This window comes from Rhinopithecus roxellana, chromosome 12, assembly GCF_007565055.1.
Source record: "Rhinopithecus roxellana isolate Shanxi Qingling chromosome 12, ASM756505v1, whole genome shotgun sequence".
In the NCBI taxonomy this organism is placed as follows: Eukaryota; Metazoa; Chordata; class Mammalia; order Primates; family Cercopithecidae; genus Rhinopithecus; species Rhinopithecus roxellana.
This window is the reverse complement of record NC_044560.1, coordinates 83,229,632-83,249,582: the sequence shown is the minus strand read 5'-3', so window position 1 is coordinate 83,249,582 and position 19,951 is coordinate 83,229,632. Positions and strand designations below refer to the sequence as shown.

The following is a 19,951-nucleotide window of genomic DNA, read 5'->3' as shown; positions in this document are numbered from 1 at the left end:
AGCCTGACTAACATGGAGAAACCTAAAAATACAAAATGAGCCGGGTGTGGTGGCACATCCCTGTAATCCCAGCTACTCGGGAGGCTGAGGCAGGAGAATCACTTGAATCCGGGAGGCGGAGGTTGTGGTGAGCAGAGATCGCCCCATTGCACTCCAGCCTGGGCAACAAAAGTGAAACTCTGTCGCAAAACAAAACAAAACAAAACAAAAAAAAAAAAAAGGAGGGGGGGGGAAATAACACCAGAGGGGCTAGGAGACCAAGGATTCAAACTAAGACATGAAAGCTTATTTTCTTACTTTAATAGCAAGCTGCTCCTCTAGTGACAGCCCACTCTGCTGAGAATAGAGCCTGATCCTTGGCCTAAATGGGTTATGGAAACCTCTAAAGCCATCTATAGGAAAGGCATGAATTTGCCTCATCTTGGAGGGAAATAAGACCCTGCAATTCAGAGAGCAAACACGTCACTCACAGCGGCTGGCAGCTCCCGGAGTTGTCGGTAGCAAAGAAGCTTAATGCTTCAAGGAAGGTCTCTGTGGTTCTGTCATCAATGCTACTGTACAGTTATTATTAGTTAAAATAAGTTATAAATAACTTTCTTCTTTGGGAATAAGACTACCTTGTGGTCAGCAGCAATAAACAAGTGCCACATATTTTCTGACACTTCAATCTAAGCTGTCATAAATTAATCAAAACTTCTTCTGGACAATGCTGTTACACTATATGAAGTCTTAGGTGCTAAGAGATAATTTCTAAAATAACACAAGGGGGAAGTCAGGTATGATAGTTTTGTTCCAAATTTGAATACTTCCCCCCCCCCAGCTAAAATAATTCCCACAATTCCTACAAACTAAGCGTGGCTTCCAAGATGAGACCTGCTCTGAAGTTTCAAGTCCAAGGGGCCAGGGGCGCAATCACCTCATCTCAAAGATTACACCATCTAGAATCTGTCCTGAGTGGCCTCTAAATTCTCAATCAATGCCCACCAAGTTTAAACAGTTACAGTTGGACAGAAATCAGAGATCACATGGCCCAGTCCGCTTTACAAAAATCTGAGAAGTGACTTGCCCAGTCAGCTGAGAGTTAGAGTTAAATTTTACTGTATCTACTGTCTCCCCGTCCCAGGTCAGTGCTTTTTCCACTACAATAATTACAGTACTCTTGGGACAGTGTTGTGAACATAACCAGAAAAAGTACTACCCTCTATCGTTCACAAATCAGGAAACATGAAAAACCCGACTTGAGGGGAAAAAGCACTCTAGCACCTTTAGGAGGTAGGGGAAATCTGGTGTCCACTGAATGGGAGGTGCAATGACAGCAGAGCGGGCTTCTGCAGTGGAAAGTAAGATGCAACTGGGGGCTTGAGAGTGTGGAGGAACAGAATGGACTTACATCTCTGCATCTGCTTGCTGTACTCCGACATGTTATCTGGACGGATGGAGCGCAAGAATTTAATGTAGTCGTCACTATGGTACTTGGTCATCTCCTCAGCATTGGCTTTGTGAGGGCGCTAGAGGGCAGAAGGGAGAAAGCGCAAGTTATTTTTGACCACGGCCAGTCCACTCAATCTAGTTTGAATATTTCTATTTCCTGCGCAGCATGGAGCTAGGTGCTATAAAGAATAAAAAGAAATAACTGATTAGATTCAGGCCTCAAGAGATTTACAAGCTAACTAGGCAAACAAGATTACCACAAGAGACAGAGTATCAGAAGGCCTAGAGTAACTCAAGCTCTGTTGCTTAGGCAAGTTACTATCTCTTGAACCTCCATTTCCTCATTTATTAAACAGGGACAACATGGACCACACAGGGAAGTTAAGAGAATGGGAAGAGGTTGTTAAATCTCTTTGTAAACTGTAAGGCGCTTTACAAAATTATTATTATTATTATTATTATTATTTGAGTCTATTATTATTATTATTATTATACGGAGTCTCACTCTGTTGCCCAGGCTAGAGTGCACTGGGACGATCTTGGCTGACTGCAAGCTCCGCCTTGTATTTTTAGTAGAGACGGAGTTTCACAGTGTTAGCCAGGATGGTCTCGATCTCCTGACCTTGTGATTCGCCTGCCTCGGCCTCCCAAAGTTCTGGGATTACAAGCATGAGCCACTGCACCAGGCCCTTTTTTTTCTGTTTTCTTTTTCTTTTTTTTTTTTTAAGGTGGAGTCTCACTCTGTTACCCAGGCTGGAGTGCAATGGCGCGATCTCAGCTCATTGCAAACTTCGCCTCCCGGGTTCAAGAGATTCTCCTGCCTCAGCCTCCCGAGTAGTTGATCAGCCTCCTCCGAGCCTACCGTGCTCGGCCTACAAAATTATTACTTTTTATTATTAAATATTATATAAAACTGGCCAGGTGTGGTGGCTCATGCCTGTAATCCCAGCACTTTGGGAGGCTGAGGCGGGCAGATCACCTGAGGTTAGGAGTTCGAGACCAGCCTGACCAATATGATGAAACCTGGTCTCTACAAAAAATACAAAAATTAGCTGGGCGTGGTGACATGCACCTGTAATCCCAACTACTCAGGAGGCTGAGACAGGAAAATCACTTGAACCTAGGAGGTGGAGGTTGCAGCAAGCTGAGATTGCGCCACAGCACTCCATCTTGGGCAACAAGAGCGAAACTCCCTCTCAAAAATAAAAAATTAAAAAAAAATATGTATACATATGTATTATAAAATTATGGACAAAATGGCTCCAAGAGTTCACAAAAAAAGGGTATCTAATGACAACTGAAACAGATGGGAAATCCTTTATAAGTCATCACATCAACAATTTTTATCACATCCTCCCCTTGCCACTTCCTTGACAAGATAATTTCCTGGTTATCCCAACATTCTGATTCCTCCTTCCCTCTTTTTAAAATTCTCTTCTTTTCCTCTCATTCCTTAAAGGTAGGTCTTCTTCAGAGACGATGCTCTGCCTCTCTAATTACCAGTACAACAAAAGTCCTCACTTAATGTCATCCACAAGTTCCTGGAAATTGTGACTGTAGGCAAAACAATGTATAAAGAAACCAATTGTACCATAGGATAATTGGTAAAAACAAGAATTTAAGCTCCTACAGCATATTTCTGTCACAAAAACATCACTAAAATTCTTAATAAAGACCCAAAACACTTCAAACATTAAATACTAAAATAAATGTGAACTATCCCTATATTTAAGAAAGATTTATAAAAATAAGGAAGATGATTATTGGGCTGGGTGCAGTGGCTCACGCTTAAAATCCCAGCACTTCGGGAGGCGGAGGCAGGTGGATCACTTGAACCCAGGAGTTTGAGACCAGCCTGGGCAACATGGTGAAACCCTGTCTCTTTTTTTTTTTTTTTTTTGAGACGGAGTCTCGCTCTGTCACCCAAGCTGGAGTGCAGTGGCCGGATCTCAGCTCACTGCAAGCTCCGCCACCCGGGTTCACGCCATTCTCCTGCCTCAGCCTCCCGAGTAGCTGGGACTACAGGCGCCCACCACCTCGCCCGGCTAGTTTTATGTATTTTTTAGTAGAGACGGGGTTTCACCGTGTTAGCCAGGATGGTCTCAATCTCCTGACCTTGTGATCCGCCCGCCTCGGCCTCCCAAAGTGCTGGGATTACAGGCTTGAGCCACCGCGCCCGGCGAAACCCTGTCTCTACAAAAATATAAAAAATTAGCCGGCTGTGGTGGTACTTGCCTATAGTCCCAGCTACTCAAGAGGCTAAGGTGGATCACCTGAGCCCAGGGAAGTCGAGGCTGCAATCAGTTATAATCTTGCCACTGCACTACAGCCTGGGCAACAGAGCAAGACCCCGTCTCAAAAAATATATACATTATTATTTACCCAATTTTTGGTGAATCAGTGAGTGATGGTGGTTGTGGTGGTGGTGGGTTAAATCACATAATAAATGTATGCAAAGTGAAAATTGCAAGAAGAACTTCTACCATCATGCAGTTCAAAAACGAACAATAATAAATATGGCAGCCTGGCTCATTGTTTCCGTATCACATCTTTTATTGTTGTGCATCTGTATGATTATTGTCTACTTTATGAATTTTTATTTGACAATAATTTGAATTTAATCATTCATTTCCAAGGGTGACCAGAGCCTGTCCCTGCAGCTCAGCACAAGGAACCAACCTTGGACAGGATGCCATTCCATCACAGGGTGCACTCACACCCATATCCACACTTGCTCAGACTAGGACCATGAAAACATGCCAACTCACCTCACATGCACATCTTTGGGATGTGGCAGAAAAATGGAGTACCCGGAGAAAACCTACACAGACAAGGGGAGAATGTGCAAACACCACACAGATAGTGGCCACGCCAGATATCAGTTATTTTTCTCCTCAACGTTATAATTAAATGATGCTGAATGAAGTGATGTTATTTGAGAAACTGCCATATTTTCTGCAGTTTATAAAGCATTTTCAATACACAGCCAACATTTATTGTTTCCTCTATGACAGTCACTCTTTCAGACACTTTAAATGCTATCTCATATGATTCTCACAACAACCTTTTAAAGATCTAAGCCCTGGAGGATCACTTGAGCCTAGGACTTCAAGGCTAGCCTGGACAACATAGTGAGACCCTGTCCTTTTCTCTTTTTTAAAATAATTATCAGGGTCAGGCACAGTGGCTCACACCTGTAATCCCAGCACTTTGGGAGGCTGAGGTGGGCAGATCACCTGAGGCCAGGAGTTTGAAACCACCCTGGCCAACATAGTGAAACACCATCTCCACTAAAAATACAAAAATTAGCTGGGAGTGGTGGCGGGTGCCTGGAATCCCAGCTACTCAGGAGGCTGAGGCAGAAGAATTGCTTGAACTCAGAGGCAGAGGCTGCGGTGAGCTGAGATCATGCCACTGCATTCCAGCCTGGGCAACAAAGTGAGACTCCAGCTCAAAAAAATAAATAAATAAAATAAAATAAAATAAATTATCAGGCAACCTCTCCTAGCCAGAATAGGTTCAGACTCCCAAGACCCCATCTCTGAAAAACAAAACAAAACAAAAAAAACACCTTTTAAAGTTCATGGCCAGGTACGTTGGCTCATGCCTATAATCCCAGCATTTTGGGAGGCCAAGGCGGGAGGATTGCTTGAAGCCAGGAGTTTGAAACCAGCCTGGCCAACATGGCAAAATCCCATCTCTACAAAAATTAGCTGGGCACAGTGGCGGGAGCCTGTAATCCCAGCTACTCGGGAGGCTGCAGTATGAGAATCACTTGAACTCAGGAAGCAGAGGTTGCAGTGAGCCCAGATTGTGCCACTGCACTCCAGCCTAGGCAACAGAGCATGACTCTGTCTCAAAAAAAAAAAAGTTTGGCCGGGCACAGAGGCTCACATCTGTGATCCCAGCACTTTGGGAGGCGGAGGAGGGTGGATTAAGAGGTCAGGAGTTCAAGACCAACCTGGCCAAGATGGTGAAACCCCGTCTCTACTAAAAATACAGAAATTAGCCGGGTGTGGTGGCATGCACCTATAATCCCAACTACTCAGGAGGCTGAGGTAGAGAACTGCTTGAACCTGGGAGGCAGAGGTTGCAGTGAGCCAAGATGGTGCCACTGCACTCCAGCCTGGGCGACCTAGAGTGAGAATCCGTCTGAAAAAACAAAAAACAAACACAAAAAAGTTCATGGCCGGGCACAATAGCTCATGCCTGTAATCCCAGCACTTTGAGAGGCTGAGCGGGGCAGATCACTTGAGGTCAGGAGTTCGACACCAGTCTGGCCAACATGGTGAAACCCCATCTCTACTAAAAATACAAAAAATTAGCCGAGCGTTGTGGCAGGCGCCTGTAATCGCAGCTACTCGGGAGGCTGAGGCAGAGAATCGCTTGAATCCAGGAGGCAGAGGTTGCAGTGAGCCGAGATCATGCCACTGCACTCTGGGCAACAGAGTGAGATTCCATCACCAAAAAAAAACAAAAAACAAAAAAAAAACCATATTATTATTATCCTTATTTAACAGGGAGGAAACTACAGAAGAGAGAGGTTAAGTAATTTGCCTGGGGTTACACAGCTGGTAAACTGGAAGGAATTCAGAGATCTGGCTCCAGGTACTTTGACTCTCATTTAATCCTCACTTAATTTAATGTGGCATACAAGACTGAACGACAGATACTGTTTTATCAAAAACAGCCATAGTGAAGCCAGGTGCAGTGGCATGCACCGTAGTCCCAGCTGCTCAGGAGTCTAAGATGTAAGGATCACTTGAGCCCAGGAGTTCAAGGCCAGCCTGGGCAAACAGTGAGACCCTACCTCTAAAAAGGCAAACCAAAGCACCCACAGTGAAAGAAAAAAGACTTGGCTCCAAATACCAAGTTGTTTTTACTATACTAAGCCCTTTACCCTCTTCCTAATGTCATCAAAACTCTGGTCTGGCTATCCCTTCTACACAGATGACTGCACAAACTCCATTTTGATCTTAGTTCTGAGCTCCAGATTCATAGGTCCAATAGCTTCTTGGTCTGCTCCACCCACAAATCCTAAAGGCACTTCAAATTCAACTAGACTAAACAATTTGTTGTTGAGAGCCTAGAAGCATTCAAATTCCACTTAACTTCCAGAAGTTCTCTTTCACTATTTCTGTTAATGATACCAACGTCTACTCAGGCTGAAAACCTAAGTGTCATTTTAAACTCTGCCCTTTTTTGCTTTCCCGTTTCAATCCATTGTCAGTCTCTCTCGTGCCTCCATAATCTTGATTGCATCTACTACCCTATTTTTCCTGTGCCCCTCTTTCCCAGGTTTCCTATTCTCAGCACCAACCACCTAGCTGTTCAAGATCGAAGCCAGGGTATCACCTTTGTTTTTTTTTTTTTGTTTGTTTTTGTTTTGTTTTTTGAGACAGAGTCTCATTCTGTCGCCTAGGCTGGAGTGTAATGGCATGATCTCGGTTCATTGCAACTTCTGCTGCCCAGGTTCAGCGATTCTCCTGTCTCAGCCTCCTAAGCAGCTGGGATTACAGGCGCCCGCCACCACGCCCAGCTAATTTTTGTATTTTTAGTAGAGATAGGGTTTCACCATGTTGGCCAGGCTAGTCTCAAGCTCCTGACCTCAGGTGATCTGCCGGCCTCGGCCTCCCAAAGTAACAGGATTACAGGCGTGAGCCACCGCACCCGGTCGGGGGTAACATCTTTGATTACAGGCGTGAGCCACCGCACCCGGTCGGGGGTAACATCTTTGATTACAGGCGTGAGCCACCGCGCCCGGTCGGGGGGTAACATCTTTGATTACAGGCGTGAGCCACCGCGCCCGGTCGGGGGTAACATCTTTGATTACAGGCGTGAGCCACCGCGCCCGGTCGGGGGTAACATCTTTGATTACAGGCGTGAGCCACCGCGCCCGGTCGGGGGTAACATCTTTGATTACAGGCGTGAGCCACCGCGCCCGGTCGGGGGTAACATCTTTGATTACAGGCGTGAGCCACCGCGCCCGGTCGGGGGTAACATCTTTGATTACAGGCGTGAGCCACCGCGCCCGGTCGGGGGTAACATCTTTGATTACAGGCGTGAGCCACCGCGCCCGGTCGGGGGTAACATCTTTGATTACAGGCGTGAGCCACCGCGCCCGGTCGGGGGTAACATCTTTGATTACAGGCGTGAGCCACCGCGCCCGGTCGGGGGTAACATCTTTGATTACAGGCGTGAGCCACCGCGCCCGGTCGGGGGTAACATCTTTGATTACAGGCGTGAGCCACCGCGCCCGGTCCGGGGGTAACATCTTTGATTACAGGCGTGAGCCACCGCGCCCGGTCGGGGGTAACATCTTTGATTACAGGCGTGAGCCACCGCGCCCGGTCGGGGGTAACATCTTTGATTACAGGCGTGAGCCACCGCGCCCGGTCGGGGGTAACATCTTTGATTACAGGCGTGAGCCACCGCGCCCGGTCGGGGGTAACATCTTTGATTACAGGCGTGAGCCACCGCGCCCGGTCGGGGGTAACATCTTTGATTACAGGCGTGAGCCACCGCGCCCGGTCGGGGGTAACATCTTTGATTACAGGCGTGAGCCACCGCGCCCGGTCGGGGGTAACATCTTTGATTACAGGCGTGAGCCACCGCGCCCGGTCGGGGGTAACATCTTTGATTACAGGCGTGAGCCACCGCGCCCGGTCGGGGGTAACATCTTGATTACAGGCGTGAGCCACCGCGCCCGGTCGGGGGTAACATCTTTGATTACAGGCGTGAGCCACCGCGCCCGGTCGGGGGTAACATCTTTGATTACAGGCGTGAGCCACCGCGCCCGGTCGGGGGTAACATCTTTGATTACAGGCGTGAGCCACCACACCCGGTCGGGGGTAACATCTTTGATTCTTCTTTTTTCATCCACTACATTCAGCTTCTCTTGAAACTACCATCAATGTATTATCTGTCAAATCTGTCCACTTCCATTCCGGGGCTACCATTTTTTTTGACTTAGATTCTGGCAACAATCTCCTAACTGGTATCCTAGCCTCCCTCTTAACCATTGTTAATTTATGCTCAATACTACAGGCAGACTTTTCTGTCTGTCTTTTCTCTTCACTTTTCTCTTTTCTTTTCTTTCTTTCCTTCCTTCTTTTCTCTCTTTCCTTCCTTCCTTCTTTCTTTCTTTTTCTCTTTTTCTCTCCCTCTCCCTCTTTCTTTCTCTCTCTCTTTTCTCTTTCTCTTTTTTTTTTTTTGAGGTAGAGTCGCTCTCTGTCACCCAGGCTGGAGTGCAGTGGCGCAATCTCGGCTCACTGCAAGCTCCGCCTCCGGGGTTCACGCCATTCTCCTGCCTCAGCCTCCCGAGTAGCTGGGACTACAGGCACCCGCCACCATGCCCGGCTAATTTTTTTGTATTTTTAGTAGAGATGGGGTTTCACCGTGTTAGTCAGGATGGTCTCGATCTCCTGACCTTGTGATCTGCCCATCTCGGCCTCCCAAAGTGCTGGGATTACAGGCGTGAGCCACCGCGCCCGGCCTTTTTTTTTTTCTTTTTATCACCAAGTTTCACTCTTGTCACCCAGCTGGAGTGCAACAGCACGATCTTGGCTCACTGCAACCTCTGTCTCCCAGGTTCAAGCAATTCTCTTGCTTCGGCCTCGCGAGTAGCTGGGATTACAGGCGCCCACCACCACGCCTGGCTAATTTTTGTATTTTTAGTAGAGATGGGGATGTTGGCCAGGCTGGTCTCAAACTGCTGACCCCAGGTGATCCACCCACCTCAGCCTCCCAAAATGCTGGGATTAAGGCGTGAGCCACCACGCCCAGCCTATCTTTTTCTTTTTTATTTAGAGACAGGATCTCCCTATGTTGCCCAGGCTGGTCTCGAACTCCTGGGCTCAAGTGATCCTCTTGCCTCACCCTTGCTAGTAGCTGGGATTACGAGCTTGTGTCACTGTGCCTGTTATAGAGTTATCAGTCTTAAAATGCAAACTGAATCATGTCACTTTCCTCTAAAAACACTTCAATGGCTTCATTACTCAAAATATCAAGTTCAAACTCTTTAACCTGGCTTGGAAAACCAGAATAATCTGCCTGCTCACCCTACTTGCACTCCCCTAAATATTTTGTGCTCTATCCCAGGGAACACCAAACTCAAAGCACTCATAAGGGCCAGTCAGTTTAGCTAACTTGGTGTTTAAAACAAACATAAACAAAACACTGGTGAGCAGAGGACAGCCTTTATTTACATAGCTCTAACTGATGACTGCCATGAGGGAATTTGGGCCCAACTGCCAGATCCTTTCTGGACAGATTTCATTTTTTAAAGGTTGGTCACTAACCTAAAGCCCTTAAAATACTTAGTGAGTTAAATAAAACATGTTTGAGAGGCTGAATTGATCTCATTCACTGTGCCAATCTGCCAAGCACCATTTTGCTTGCAGTTCCCCAAGGGCCATCTCTCTCACCTTTAGGCCTTTATACATGCTATGACCTAGAACACTGTTCTCTTCATACCCTCTACTCAACCTCTGGATTGCAATTTTTTTTTTTTTCTGAGACGGAGTCTCGCTCTGTCGCCCGGGCTGGAGTGCAGTGGCCGGATCTCAGCTCACCGCAAGTTCCGCCTCCCGGGTTCACGCCATTCTCCTGCCTCAGCCTCCCGCGTAGCTGGGACTACAGGCGCCCGCCACCTCGCCCGGGTAGTTTTTTTTGCATTTTTAGTAGAGACGGGGTTTCACCGTGTTAGCCAGGATGGTCTCAATCTTCTGACCTCGTGATCCGCCCATCTCGGCCTCCCAAAGTGCTGGGATTACAGGCTTGAGCCACCGCGCCCGGCCCCAGATTGCAAATTAAAAGTCAACCCAGGCACACACTTGTAGTCTCAACTACTTGGGAGGCTGAGGCAGGAGAATCACTTGAGCACAGGAGTTTGAAGCTATAGTGCATTATAATCTCACCTAGGAATAGCCACTGCATTCCATCCTTGGCAAAAGGCAAGGCTTTTTTTTTTTTTTTTTTTTTGAGACTCGCTCTGTTGCCCAGACTGGAGTACAGTGGTGCAACCTCGGCTCACTGCAGTCTCCGCCACCCAGGTTCAAGCGACTTTCCTGCCTCAGCCTCCCGAGTAGTTGGGATTACAGGCATCCACCACCATGCCCAGCTAATTTTTGTATTTTTAGTAGAGACAGCGTTTCACCATGTTGGCCAGGTTGGTCTCGAACTCCTGACCTCAGGTGATCTGCCTGCCTCGGCCTCCCAAAGTGCTGGGATTGCAGGCGTGAGCCACCACACCCGGCCAAGGCTGTCTCTTAAAAAAGAGAGAGAGAGAGAAAGAGAGAGAGAGAGTAGAAAAGCCAATTCCCCCAAAAAGCTGTCCTTGACCTCTCAGAATCTCAGTTAAGTAACTCTCTGAAATGCTACCCTAAGAAGCCTGTACTTCCCTTATCATTTCACTCACCAAACTGCATAGAAATTGCATGTTTGCTTGGTCTACTCTGGGAGGCCAGGAGCAGGTTCTACCTTTATTTGAACAACAAGCATGGTGCCTGACATATAGCAGCTGCTCAATAAGTAACTGTTGACCTAACCAATTAACTCTTGGCTGGGTGTGGTGGCTCATGCCTACAATCCTAACACTTTGAGAGGCCAAGGAGGGCAGACTACTTGGGCCCAGCACTTTGAGACCAGCTTACACAACAAGGGGAAATCCCATCTCTATAAAAAATGCGAAAATTAGCCAGGTATAGTAGCACACAGTGTAGTCCCAGCTACTCAGGAGACTGAGGTGGGAGGATCACTTGAGCCCAGGAGGCTGAGGCTGCAGTGAGCTGTGATCACATCACTGCACTCCAGCCTGGATGACAGAGCAACACCCTATCTCAAAAAATAAAACAGGTCAGGCACCGCGGCTCACGCCTGGGAGTCCAGGGCAGGCAGATCACGAGATTGAGACCATACTGGCTAACATGGTGAAATCCCGTCTCTACTAAAAATACAAAAATACAAAAAATTAACCAGGCATGGTGGCGGGCGCCTGTAGTCCTAGCTACTCGGGAGGCCTCATGAGGCAGGAGAATGGCGTGAACCCAGGAGGCGGAGCTTACAGTGAGCTGAGATTGCGCCATTGCACTCCAGCCTGGGCGACAGAGCAAGACTCCATCTCAAAAAAAAAAAAAAAAACAAAATCCATACATAAATTAAATCTTAAAAAGAAAAAATAAAACAAAATCCATACATAAATTAAATCTCACATGGAGTATTTTTGCCTCCTAATTGGTCCTATTTCTATCCAACCTTATCATCTTCCATCTTCCATACTGGTATCACAAAAATCTTAAAACATTAATGTACTGCTCTCATTCAATGACACCCCGTTGACGAAGTAAAGAGTCTAAGTTCTTTGATATAGCAATCAAGAAATTTCACATGGTTCCCTTCCCAATGTAACTGCCCCATTCTCTTTCACAAATATTATACTCCAAACAACTCTTCCTTAAGATCTAGAGAGCTATAGAGCTTTTCAACAGTGTTTGTGCTCATGTTCTTCCTATTATCTGAAATTCATCCCTTATCCCAAATCTCTGAAGGAAAGAGCCACCTCTTTTACAAAGTAAAAGCAAATCACCTTCTAACAACCCATCTTCATCCCAGGACTCAAAGTTCCAAAGAATACAGCAGTGCCTTCTTATCTTCAGTTGTGGTTTCTACAGTTCCAGTGACACACAATCACTGTCCAAAAATATTACATGAAAAATGCCAGAAATAAACAATTCATAAGTTTCAAATTGTGAGCCATTCATGATGAAATTCTGTAACATCCAGGTCTGTCCCCTGGGTGTGAATCATCCCTTTATCTGGCATATCCACACTGTACACTACCCACCTGTGAGTCACTTAGTAGACCTCTCAGTAATCAGGTCAGTTATCAAGATATCACAGTGTTTCTGTTCAAGAAACCCTTATTTTACTTAATAATGGCCCCAAAGTACAAGAGTAGTGATGTTGGCAATATGCCAAAGAGAAGCTGTGCTGTGCTTCCTTTACATGAAAGGGTTGAAGTTCTTAATACAATAAGGAAAGAAAAAAATCCTGTGCTGAAGTCGCTAAGAGCTAAGATCTATAGTAGGAATGAATCTTCTTTTTTTTTATTTTTGGGAAGGAGTTTCTCGTTGCCCCGGCTAGAGTGCAATGGTGCGAACTCAGCTCACTGCAAGCTCTGCCTCCCAGGTTCAAATGATTCTCCTGTCTCAGCCTCCTGAGTAGCTGGGATTACAGGCATGCGCCACCACATCTGGCTAATTTTGTATTTTTAGTAGAGATAGGGTTTCACCATATTAGTCAAGGTGATCTCGAACTCCTGACCTCAGGTGATCCACCAGCTTTGGCCTCCCAAAGCACTGGGATTACAGGCATGAGCCACCACACCTGGCCAGGAATGAATCTTCTATACATGAAACTGCAAACAGTTTATTGTTATAATTGTCCTAGTTTATTATTATTGTTGTTAATTTCTTACTCTACTTAATTTAAAAATTAAGCTTTATCAGAGGTATATATGTATAGGAAAAAATATACCATATATAGGGTACAGTACTATCCATGGTTTCAGGCATCTACTGGGGGTCCTAGAAAGTATCCCCGCTCAGATAAGAGTGGGCTACTGCATTACCCCACAGTCAAAAATCACAAAATACACAGGAAACACAGTCCAGGATCCTACAGAAACAACAACAAACAACACAATCAGATCTAAACAGACCTTGGTGAATCAGTGAAACACATATCAAAATCACAATTAAATTAAAAAGAAGTGCTACTCAGGAGGCTGAGGAGGGAGGATTACTTGAGTCCAGGAGCTTGAGGCTGCCATGAGCTATGACTGTGCCACTGTACTCTAGCCCAGGCAACAGAGTAAAACACTGTCTCTAAAAGAGACAAAAAGAGACCGGGTGCCGTGGCTCACACCTGTAATCCCAGAATTTGCGAGGCCAAGGCGGGCAGATCACCTGAGGTTGGGAGTTAGAGACCAGCCTGACCAACATGGAGAAATCCCATCTCTACTAAAAATACAAAATTAGCTGGCTATGGTGGCGCATGCCTGTAATCCCAGGTGCTCAGTAGGTGGAGATTGCAGTGAGCTGAGATTGCACCATTGCACTCCAGCCTGGGCAACAAGAGCAAAACTCTGTCTCAAAAAAAAAAGAGCGAGAAAAAGAAAAAAAAAGTGAAAGGGCAAATAGCCAAATCACTTTTTCAGAAGAACAAAGTGGGAGAACTGTGCTACCACATAATAAGACTTACTATAATATAAAGCTACTGTAATTAAGCCACTGTGGTATTGGCATATGGGTCAATAAGCAGACCAAGTCAACCAAACAGAGAGCCCAAAGCCAGACACACACATACTGCCTGGCACAAAATAGGTGCTTGATGAGTATATATGCAATGAATAAGTAAAAATGGACATTTAATATATAAAAGAAATGGGTCAGGCACTGTGGTTCATGCCTGTAATCTCAGCACTTTGGGAGGCCAAGGTGGGCAGATCACTTGAGCCCAGGAGTATGAGACCAACCTGGTTAACACAGCAAAACCCCATCTCTACAAAATACAAAAATTAGCCAAGTGTGGTGGCATGCACCCGTGGTCCCAGCTACTCAGGAGGCTGAGGTGGAAAGACAGCTTGAGCCTGGGAGGCGGAGGATGCGGTGAGCCGAGATCGCACTGCTGCACTGCAGCCTGAGTGCCAGAGTGAGACACTGTCTCAAAAAAAAAAAAAAAAAAAAGGAGACAACCAAATAGGAAAATGGGCAAAAAGGTTGAATAGGAATTGGGGAATACAAATTAAAAATAATAAGATACCATTTCATGTCTACCTAAATTAGCAACAAAATTGAAATCTGACAAAATCAAGTTTTGGCAAGGACTCAGAGCAACTGCAATTCTCCTACATAGCTGGCAATTGGAAACTATTTTGGCTTTATCTAATACAGGTGAATATTTTCATATGTCCTGACCCAATTCTACTCCTAGTATATCCTTTAGTGAAACTTTAGCATATATGTATCAAGAGACATGTTCAAGAAAGTTCATAGCAGCAGTATTTGCAATAGTCAAACCCCAGAAGCAAATCAAATGCCCATCAATGAGATAACAGACTAGAATACATTTATTTCAATGAAATACAGTAAAAATAAATACAGCGGCCAGGCGCGGTGGCTCACGCCTGTAATCCCAACACTTTGGGAGGCCGAGGTGGGCAGATCACGAGGTCAGGAGATCGAGACCATCCTGGCTAACACAGTGAAACCCCGTCTCCACTAAAAAATAGAAAAAATTAGCCAGGCATGGTGGCAGACACCTGCAGTCCCAGCTACTGGGGAGGCTGAGGCAGGAGAATGGTGTGAACCCGGGAGGTGGAGCTTGCAGTGAGCCGAGATCACGCCGCTGCACTCCAGCCTGGGTGACAGAGCGAGACTCTGTCTCAAAAATAATAATAATAATAAATAGATAAATAAATAAATAAATACAGCTACACGTATCAACATGGGTGAGTCTCAAGAACATGTTTAGCAGCCAGGCGCAGTGGCTCAAGCCTGTAATCCCAGCACTTTGGGAGGCCGAGACGGGCAGATCACAAGGTCAGGAGATTGAGACCATCCAGGCTAACACGGTGAAACCCTGTCTCTACTAAAAAATACAAAAAACGAGCCGGGCGAGGTGGCAGGCGCCTGTAGTCCCAGCTACTTGGGAGGCTGAGGCAGGAGAATGGCGGAAACCCAGGAGGCGGAGCTTGCAGTGAGCCGAGATCTGGCTACTGCACTCCAGCCTGGGCAACAGAGCGAGACTCCGTCTCAAAAAAAAAAGAACATGTTTAGCAAAAATAAGAAAGTCACATAATAAATACTGTGTGGCTCCATCTATATAACAATCAAACATGTAAAACTAAAACATACTGTGCTTGGAACTGCAGGTAAAAAATAAAAATCATTTTTATAATTTTTTAAAAAGAATACAGGCATGGTGGCTGATGCTTAAAGTCTCAGCACTTTGGGAGATTAAAATAGGAAGATCTCTTGAGGCCAAGGGTTTGACGCCAGCCTGGGCAAAACAGCAAGACCCTGTTTCAACAAAAAAAAATTTTTTGAATTAGCTGAGAGAGGCTGGGTATGGTGACTCACGCCTGTAATCCCAGCACTTTGGAAGGCCAAGGCAGGCGGATTGCTTTGAGTTCAGGAATTCAAGATCAGCCTGGGCAAAATGGTAAAACTCCATTTCTACCAAAAATTAGCCAGGCATGGTGGCTTACACCTTTAAATCCAGCTACTTGGCAAGCTGAGGCTGGAGAATCACCTGAGCCCAGAAAGCAGAGGTTGCAGTGAGCTGAGATCACACCACTGCACTCCAGCCTGGGTGTCAGAATGAGACCCTGTCTCAAAAAAAAAAAAAAACAAACAAACAAACAAGAAAACTAGGCATGGTGGTGCCTGCCTGTAGTCCTAGCTACTTGGGAGGCTGAGGTGGGAAGATAACTTCAGCTCAGGAGTTCAGGGCTATAGTGAGCTATGATCACGCCACTGCACTCCTGCGTGCAGGGATAGTCTGCTCCCTAGAGTACCTAAAAATATCTTCTGCCTTTTCTGTTTTTCATTCTCAGCTGCCTTCATACCTAAAAAAGCTCTATAGTCCCAAGGTCTGTCTACTCCTCTACTTTCCTTCCTTGCTTCCCCAGTTGCCTCCACTGGCTCCAGAGACATGACAAGGCCATCTAGGAAAGAACACTCATCTCCTTTCAGTCTCTGGAATGGGTGACAAAAATACCACTGTTGTTAGATTACTCAAGCTGTAGAAACAGACTTTAACCACAGATTCTTATGCTGTAAGGCAACATGCACCCCCAGTCCCTCTTTATTTTCTCATTTGGCCTCTTGTAACAGCCACTCACCTAGCCTCCCTGCTTCTAAAATGCATGCCTGTTCCTATCTCTCTTTCATTAAAAACCCTTCACTTGTTCCTCCTCACTGTCCCCAGAGAGGTTAAAACTGGAAACCATTGGACCTATTTGGTCTACAGATGTACTAATGTGTTTGGTTTGTATACATGCTTCAAATAAAAACCAAAAAGCAAAAACTCTGGGTTAACTTTTTTTTTGAGATAAAATCTCATTCTGTCACCTGGGCTGGAGTGCAGTGGTGCAATCACGGCTCACCACAGCCTTGACCTCCCAGGCTCAAGTGATCCTCTGACCTCAGCCTTCCAGATAGCTGGGACTACAGGTGCAGGCCAGCATTGCAGCTAATTTTTTTTTGTATTTTTTGTAGAGACAAGGTTTCTTTGGATAACATTTTAAACCTGGGAGATTTTACATAATAATCTGGATTTCCAGCATCTCTTTTTTTTTTTTTTTTTGAGACGGAGTCTCGCTCTGTTGCCCAGGCGGGAGTGCAGTGGCCGGATCTCAGCCCACTGCAAGCTCCGCCTCCCGGGTTCACGCCATTCTCCTGCCTCAGCCTCCCGAGTAGCTGGGACCACAGGCGCCCGCCACCTCGCCCAGCCAGTTTTTTGTATTTTTTAGTAGAGACGGGGTTTCACCGTGTTAGCCAGGATGGTCTCGATCTCCTGACCTCATGATCTGCCCGTCTCGGCCTCCCAAAGTGCTGGGATTACAGGCTTGAGCCACCGCGCCTGGCCCCAGCATCTGTTTAAAAACTCGAAGATCAGTGAAAAGTCACCTGTAGCTGAATCTACAGGTTAGACAGAGTCTATACTCTCTGATAACTAGAGATTTGGCATCTACTTCAACACAGTCCTACTCACTCTTATTTAGGCATTAAAGTTTTGGTTTTTTGGTTTTGTTTTGTTTTTTTGAGACAGGGTCTCACTCTGTCTCTCAGGCTGGAGCACAGTAGTGCAATCACGGATCACTGTCACCTCTGCTTCCCAGGCTCAAAACGATCCTCCCACCTCAGCCTCCTAAGTAACCGGGACTACTTGCCACCATGCCTGGCTACTTTTTTGTAGAGACGAGGTCTTGCCATGTTGACCAGGTTGGTCTCAAACTCCTGGGCTCAAGCAATCTGCCCATCTCGGCCTCTCCAAGTGCTAGGATGACAGGCATGAGCCACCGCACCTGGCTTTGCTTTTTTGTTTTGTTTTGTTTTGTTCTTGAGATGGAGTCTCACTCTGTCACCCAGGCTGGAGTGCAGTGGTGCGATCTCAGCTCACTGCAAGCTCTGCCTTGTGGGTTCACACCATTATCCTGCTTCAGCCTCCCGAGTAGCTGGGACTACAGGCGCCCGCCACCTCGCCCGGCTAGTTTTTTTTGTATTTTTTTTAGTAGAGACGGGGTTTCACTGTGTTAGCCAGGATGGTCTCGATCTCCTGACCTCGTGATCCGCCCGTCTCGGCCTCCCAAAGTGCTGGGATTACAGGCTTGAGCCACCGCGCCTGGCCTGGCCTAGCTTTTTTTTTTAAGACAAGAGTCTTGCTCTGTCCCCCAGGCTGGAATGCAGTGGTGCAATCATAGCTCACTGCAGCCTCAACCTCCCAGGCTCAAGCAGTCTTCCCACCTCAGCCTCCCAAGTACCTGAAAACACAGGCACATGCCACCATGGCCAAATTCTGTTGTAGAGACAGGATTTCCCTATGTTGCCCAGGCTGGCCTAGAACTCCTAGGTTCAAGTGATCCTCCTGCCTCCACCTCCTGAAGTGCTGTGATTACAGGTGTGAGCCACCATGCCCAGCCAAAAATCTTTATCATTTATTGTACCTGCCTTGTAACAGCAGTCAACATGTAAATGAGTGGTGGAGAAAATCAGATAATGAATGGCATATGGGGAACCAGAGCAGCTGCAGTTAGGGAATAATAGCACAGCTGGTAACTCACATAGATTTCCATTTTTCGGTAGAGACCATAGTTGAGCAGCAAATTATGAGTCATACGGATTCGGTGAGGCTTCATTGGGTGGCCTTGTCCGTAGTAGTAATTTCCAACATCCCCTGAAGAAGAGACAGTGACAGCTTCACTAAACGGTTAGATACACACTCCCACGAGAACCCAGGAATTTTTTTTTCTTTTTTTTTTTGAGATGGAGTCTCGCTCTGTCACCCAGGCTGGAGTGCAGTGGCGCGATCTTGGCTCACTGCAAGCTCCACCCCCTGGGTTCACGCCATTCTTCTGCCTCAGCCTCCTGAGGAACTGGGACTGCAGACACCCGCCACCACGCCTGGCTAATTTTTTTGTATTTTTAGTAGAGACGAGGTTTCACCGTGTTAGTCAAGATGGTCTCGATCTCCTGACCTCATGATCCGCCCATCTCGGCCTCCCAAAGTGCTGGGATTACAAGGCGTGAGCCACCACGCCCAGCGAACCCAGGAATTTTTACAGCAAACTCCCAGTCAAATTCTTTCTGGCTCATTACTAGTTTCCAAGATTCTCTCCTACCTTTTGAAGGGTAACTCCAAAAGAAAAAAAGAAAAAAAAGCAGGGACCCTAGTGAGGTCAACATTTAAGGTTCAGGCCGGGCGCGGTGGCTCAAGCCTGTAATCCCAGCACTGTGGGAGGCCGAGATGGGCGGATCACGAGGTCAGGAGATCGAGACCATCCTGGCTAACCCGGTGAAACCCCGTCTCTACTAAAAAAATACAAAAAACTAGCCGGGCGAGGTGGTGGGTGCCTGTAGTTGCAGCTACTCGGGAGGCTGAGGCAGGAGAACGGCGGGAACCCGGGAGGTGGAGCTTGCAGTGAGCTGAGATGGCGCCACGGCACTCCAGCCTGGGGTACAGAGCGAGACTCCGTCTCAAAAAAAACCAAAAAAACAAAAAAAACATTTAAGGTTCAGTCTAGCTCACTTTCTTCTGGAACCCACAGGCACTAGATAGCAAGAGGGGTTCATTCCAAAGCTATTGGGAACAACAGCCAGTGAAATGATTCACCTCACTATACCTCCAAGGAATTCCCTCCCACAACAGAAAAATAACCATCACTACTCAGAACTATTAGAAGCCACAGTTCACCTCTTACATATCGTAATACTTATAGTGTCAAAGCACATTCACTTTATTTTCTTACTGGATCCTCACAGTAACATGGGTAGGACAGGGGGTATTAGTATTCTCACCTTATAGATAAGAAAACTAAACCTTATCACTTGCTTAATCTATAACACTAGCCTTCTAATTGGTCCCTCTACCTTCAATTCACACTACCTGCCACACTGTTGCCAGAGTTATTTTCCTAATCCACAACTCTGATAACATCACTCCTTTGCTCAAAAAATCCTTATGGTTCCCCATCCCCTACAGGATAAAGAGTAAAGAATAACTTTAACGGAGATAGGCATGGTGGCATGAGACTGTAATCCCAGCTATTCTGGAGGCTGAGGCAGGAAAATCACTTGAGCCCAGGAGTTTTGAGAGCAGCCTGGGTCTCCAAATTTAATAATAATAACTTCAGAAGACTGGCATTCAAAGACTTTCTTTTTTTTTTTTGAGACGATCCGTTGCCCAAACTGGAGTGCAGTGGTGCAATCTCAGCTCACTGCAACCTCCGCCCTCTGGG

At 46.3% G+C, this 19,951-nt stretch overlaps 1 protein-coding gene across 1 annotated transcript in view; it reads right to left on the bottom strand.

Moving 5' to 3' along the window:
• HDAC1 (histone deacetylase 1) overlaps positions 1–19,951 on the bottom strand; it is a 46,434-nt gene that overhangs the window by 16,386 nt on the left and 10,097 nt on the right. Inside the window, exons 2-3 of the mRNA XM_010354057.2 lie at positions 18,278–18,390; positions 1,391–1,508 (exon numbers count right to left, since the gene is read on the bottom strand). Of these exons, the coding sequence (XP_010352359.1) occupies positions 1,391–1,508; positions 18,278–18,390 (231 nt within the window). The remainder of the gene's footprint in view (positions 1–1,390; positions 1,509–18,277; positions 18,391–19,951) is intronic.